The 5,005-nt window shown below is 39.3% G+C and overlaps 1 protein-coding gene across 1 annotated transcript; it reads left to right on the plus strand.

Annotated features, from left to right (window-relative positions):
- Nucleotides 1-271: 271 nt before the first annotated feature.
- Nucleotides 272-2,824, plus strand: LOC137736429 (malate dehydrogenase). Its single transcript, XM_068475697.1, has 7 exons — nt 272-428; nt 807-965; nt 1,083-1,258; nt 1,682-1,959; nt 2,042-2,177; nt 2,263-2,374; nt 2,469-2,824. Exons 1-7 carry the CDS (start codon nt 386-388, stop codon nt 2,561-2,563), a joined length of 999 nt encoding a protein of 332 aa, XP_068331798.1. The 5' UTR covers nt 272-385; the 3' UTR covers nt 2,564-2,824.
- The last annotated feature ends 2,181 nt before the right edge of the window (nt 2,825-5,005 follow it).

Raw genomic sequence — 5,005 nt, forward strand, 5'->3', positions numbered from 1 at the left:
ATTGAAACTTAATTTTAGCCCAAAAACATAATATGTCAAATTTTAGCCCAAAAACATAATATGTCAAATTTTAGTCCAAAAGCCCAAAAACATTTCGGGATTCCCGATTTGTCCCGAAATCCCGAAATTATTTTGGGATTCCCGAAAATTGGGATTTCCGAAAATTTGGTTTGGGATTGGTATTGAATTTGGGATTCCCAAAAATTTCGGTTTGGGAATCGGGACAAGGGTTTCGGTATGGGATCCCATACCGAACCACCCCTACATATAAGGACCTCTTCCCTCCGCTTCCTTTACTCTCTCACTGTAGGCTCTTCTCATCTGCAAATCCACTTCGCTACCTCATATCGATCGATTCGTCTCCCTCCTCAGTTCTTCGGAATCCATGGCGAAAGAACCAGCTCGCGTCCTTGTCACTGGAGCCGCAGGTACTGTATGGAATCCATAATCTCACCGTTTCTTCGATTTTTAAGTTAGTCCTGGTCGATCTTCTAGATCTACGATCTTGTTCTTGCTTGTTAGCTTGTAAGTTTATATGATTGATGCACCGTTTAGATCTGTACATGATTAATCTTATATATATATATACACACGTATGTATATGTATGTATGTGTATATGTGGGGGGGTGTGTATGCATGTGCTAGGACTGAGAGTGAGAGGATCGACGAAGCAGTAATTAGATCGATGTTTTGAAATGATATGGAATGTGATTTGTTGAAGTGGCGATCCGATTTGGATGAGTTGTGAATTTGGATGATTTTCGAGTGAGGGATGTGTGAAATTGTTTATACTGTGGATTTGAAGGACAAATTGGATATGCGCTTGTGCCAATGATCGCAAGGGGAATCATGCTCGGAGTGGATCAGCCAGTGATTCTGCACTTGCTCGATATTCCACCAGCTGCTGAGGCTTTGAATGGTGTCAAGATGGAGTTGGTGGATGCCGCTTTCCCTCTGCTTAAAGGTAAATATTGAATAGAAATAGTCGACTGATTTGTTATCTGTATATGGAACTGTGTTTTTATGTGTGTATGTTGTGGCGGAGTTTGATGTAATTGGTACTTGTTGTGTATTGTATCAGGTGTTGTTGCTACAACTGATGTTATAGAGGCCTGCACTGGAGTCAACATCGCCGTGATGGTGGGTGGCTTCCCAAGGAAAGAAGGCATGGAAAGGAAAGACGTCATGACAAAGAACGTTTCCATCTACAAATCCCAAGCTTCTGCACTGGAGAAGCATGCCGCTCCCAACTGCAAGGTAAAAAAGTATTTAAATGTAACAAAAATTATTGGGTAGTTTGTTGATTTTATTAGGCATATGTTACTTGGTAATGATATGGATTTGTGCACGATTCAGATACACAACTCTATTTTCATGCAGATGGCTGATTTCGTCATGTTGTTTCAACGGTGTTATGCTATCTTCTCCGTTTTCTTATTTAAATTATGTAGCTGGTTCCACAGATGCAAGTTTAATAATATACTATGTTTTGCATAAGGGGTTTGATCAACCCCCTTGGAAACCAAATAGCTTTTTTTTAGTTTTCAATCACCTTCATCATTTAGGATCGGATCTAATTGATCGCATAAGAAGTTTTGCTTTTCTATACAACAAGAACACTTGTTGCAGTTAGAAACTCAAATTGAGTTGACATTACAATCTCCCTTTCCTATTTTGCAGGTTTTGGTTGTTGCTAATCCCGCAAACACCAATGCATTGATCTTGAAGGAATTTGCACCATCAATTCCTGAGAAAAACATCACTTGTCTGACTAGACTAGATCATAACAGGGCTTTGGGCCAGGTCTCAGAGAGATTGAATGTTCAAGTTTCCGATGTTAAGAATGTTATCATCTGGGGAAACCATTCATCATCTCAGTATCCTGATGTCAACCATGCAACTGTCAAGACACCATCTGGAGAGAAATGTGTCCGTGAGCTTGTTGCTGATGATGCATGGTACAAGATTTGATCTAGGTTTAAAACTCACTTTAGTCTTATTATTAGGTTTACTTACAATGAAGCACTTGTTTTTTTGAAGGTTGAATGGAGAATTCATTTCCACTGTTCAACAACGTGGTGCTGCAATCATCAAGGCCCGTAAGCTGTCAAGTGCATTATCTGCTGCAAGTTCTGCCTGTGATCACATTCGTGATTGGGTACTTGGAACCCCAGAGGTACCTATGGTTCTGTTTGATTTTCAGTTATAACAAGTCATAGGGATCTATTATATGCTTATTATTTATTTGACCATACATTCAGGGCACTTGGGTTTCCATGGGTGTCTACTCAGACGGCTCGTACAATGTACCTTCGGGTCTTATTTTTTCATTCCCAGTCACTTGCCAAAATGGAGAGTGGAAGATTGTTCAAGGTAAGATCTGCAGTCTCTGCATTACTTGACAATTTAATTTGATTGTGACTATTCGGAGTTCTAATAATTTTTTTTCTTGTTTACATTTGTATAGGACTCTCTATTGACGAGTTTTCGAGGAAGAAGTTGGATGCAACTGCAGATGAGCTTAGTGAGGAGAAAGCTTTGGCATACTCTTGCCTCTCTTAGATGCTCTCGTCCATTCCTTTGTGGGGTTGTAAGTTTGGCCTCCTTGCAATGTGTGAAAAACGGAAGTAGCTGAAGTTTTGAATAATGCCATTGTTAAGATAGAGAAATCTGTTAATGATGCATAAGCTGCTTTTGTGGGTCTTACAGTTGTTGAGCCCATTATTATATTCGGACGCTTTGACAGTTTTTTCTTTTTTAGTTGCATATTTGAACGTCAATGGAATCGAGACGTAAAATAATCCATATCTGCCTTGATTCTAATTTGTTGTCGCTTGTGGTTATGTTCATTTCCTAGACTTTCGTTGGTGTTCTTACAAGTGAATGGAGGACGGCAATAAGGACAGACAAACCTGGATTAGCCTTGTGTGTTTGTTTTGTTGTGTTTTGGCTTGTCTTTTCGAGATGTCCCTTCCTTCTTGTTGCTTTGCTGCAGCTCTCCTACTTCTCCATTTTTGTTTTATCATTTGTCTTAATTTAGCGAAACGATAAACATCGGAACTACAAAGTTCGATGGAATCAAATTCAGCTTGGTATATACTATGTTTTTCTGAAGTAACTTCAGGCTTTACTGCAACCTAGTTACAAACTAATTTTCTTCTTGTGGTGGCAATAGTGTTTGCCTGTCGTTTGTTTTGTGTCGAAGAGTCATGTCTATGGACGCTAGGGGTCTGTTGTATTAGGGGTAATATTGTAAAGGACAAAACTTAATATTGTCAAGTTTTGTTATTTCAGTTGTATTTGTGTATTTGGTTAGTTAGGTGAGCCTTCAATATAAGTGTGTATCTTGTGTATAAATACCTTAGTGTGTAATCTTATTGATTACGAAATGAAAATGCACTTTCCAATATGGTATACACCGCCATTGCCTAACAACCTTTACTATCCTCTTCGCTTCCTGCTCACCGACCTTTGAAAATTCTTCAAACCCTAGCCTGCAACAATGGCAGCTGCTCCCTCTCTCCTCTATTTCTACCTCTCAAGTTCATCTTGAGCTCTCTTAAGTCACCAATCTGTGCCCTAATTCTTTTGCACCACCATCGATTTCTTCAGTCACGATCAACAACATTGGATCAATGGTTCCGATTAAGCTTACCACCACAAATTACCTCACCTGGAGTGCTTTATTTGCTACGATCTTCCACTGTTACATCACCATTGGAATCATCGACGGCTCTGTGACTGCTCTTCCCAAATTTCTTCGCGATTCATTAGGAAATTGTACTTCAACACTTAATCTTGAATTTGTGATTTGGTATGAGAATGATCAAAACATTTTGATCTGGCTTAAACTCCACTCTCTCTTATTCTCTGATTACATACATTGTTGGTGTTAATTCTGCTTGGGAACTCTAGTCTAAGCTTGAATCTAGACTTGCGACGGCTTCATAGTCTCACATTCACGAGCTTCGTTCTCGTCTTCGCAACATCACCAATGGCGAATCAACTGTTGTGATCTATCTCCAGCAAATCGAAAAAATTGTTGACGCTCTTGCCAACGCTGGTGCTCCTGTTGATGATTCAAAACTCATCTCAGTTACCTTGCACAAATTGCCTCCTAAATACGATTCTTTTGTTGATGCGGTTCAATTCCGTCTCGGATCCACAAATCTTGATGAACTTCATGGTCATCTGCTCAGTAAGGAAGTTGAACTCAACAATAGCAAGAAATCCTCCTCTGCTCCAATTTAAGCCTTACATTCATCTGCTGGTATTCTCCCTATACCAACAGATTCTCCAAATTCTCAGGCCTATGTTGCTTAGAATGCATCCTATTTCAACTCCAATCAAGGCCGTGGTGTGGATTGCAAATTCTCAAACCTTAGAAATTCACATAATCATTGAATTTCCACAATTTCAGGAACAACAACAATAATCAGAGGAATATCTCTCGCAACAATAATCAAAGGTACAATAATCATGGTTTAATACTAATTTCAACTACTCTGGCAGAAGAAATCCATGTCAAATTTGTCAGCAGTATGATCATGTGGCTATTGACTGTCCTTATCGCATGAATCCTATGGCAGCAAGAATTCTCAGTCTGCTTCCTGTGCTACAACATCATCCACTGCTCCATCTTGGATTCTTGACTCTAGTGCGAGTTCTCACATGACCAACTCATATGCTCATTTGCAGAATCCTGAGTGTTATAGTGGTCCTGAGCAAGTGTACATTGGACATGGCAAAGGTTTGCCCATTCTTCACTCTGGTTCTTCTACTATTCCTACTTCTACACATTGTTTTAATCTTAAGAATGTTTTACATGTTCCTGCATTAAAACAAGATTTGCTCTCTGCAAACAAATTCATTCTTGACAATTGGTGCTCAATTCACCTATATCCTTTTCACTTTATTGTGAATGATCTTTCTTTGGAGAAGATTCTTTTTAAAGGCTCTATTAAAGATGGCTTTTATCCATTTCACACATCTTCCTCCATTGCT

The sequence above is a fragment of the Pyrus communis genome, chromosome 6 (genome assembly GCF_963583255.1).
Source record: "Pyrus communis chromosome 6, drPyrComm1.1, whole genome shotgun sequence".
Taxonomy (NCBI): Eukaryota; Viridiplantae; Streptophyta; class Magnoliopsida; order Rosales; family Rosaceae; genus Pyrus; species Pyrus communis.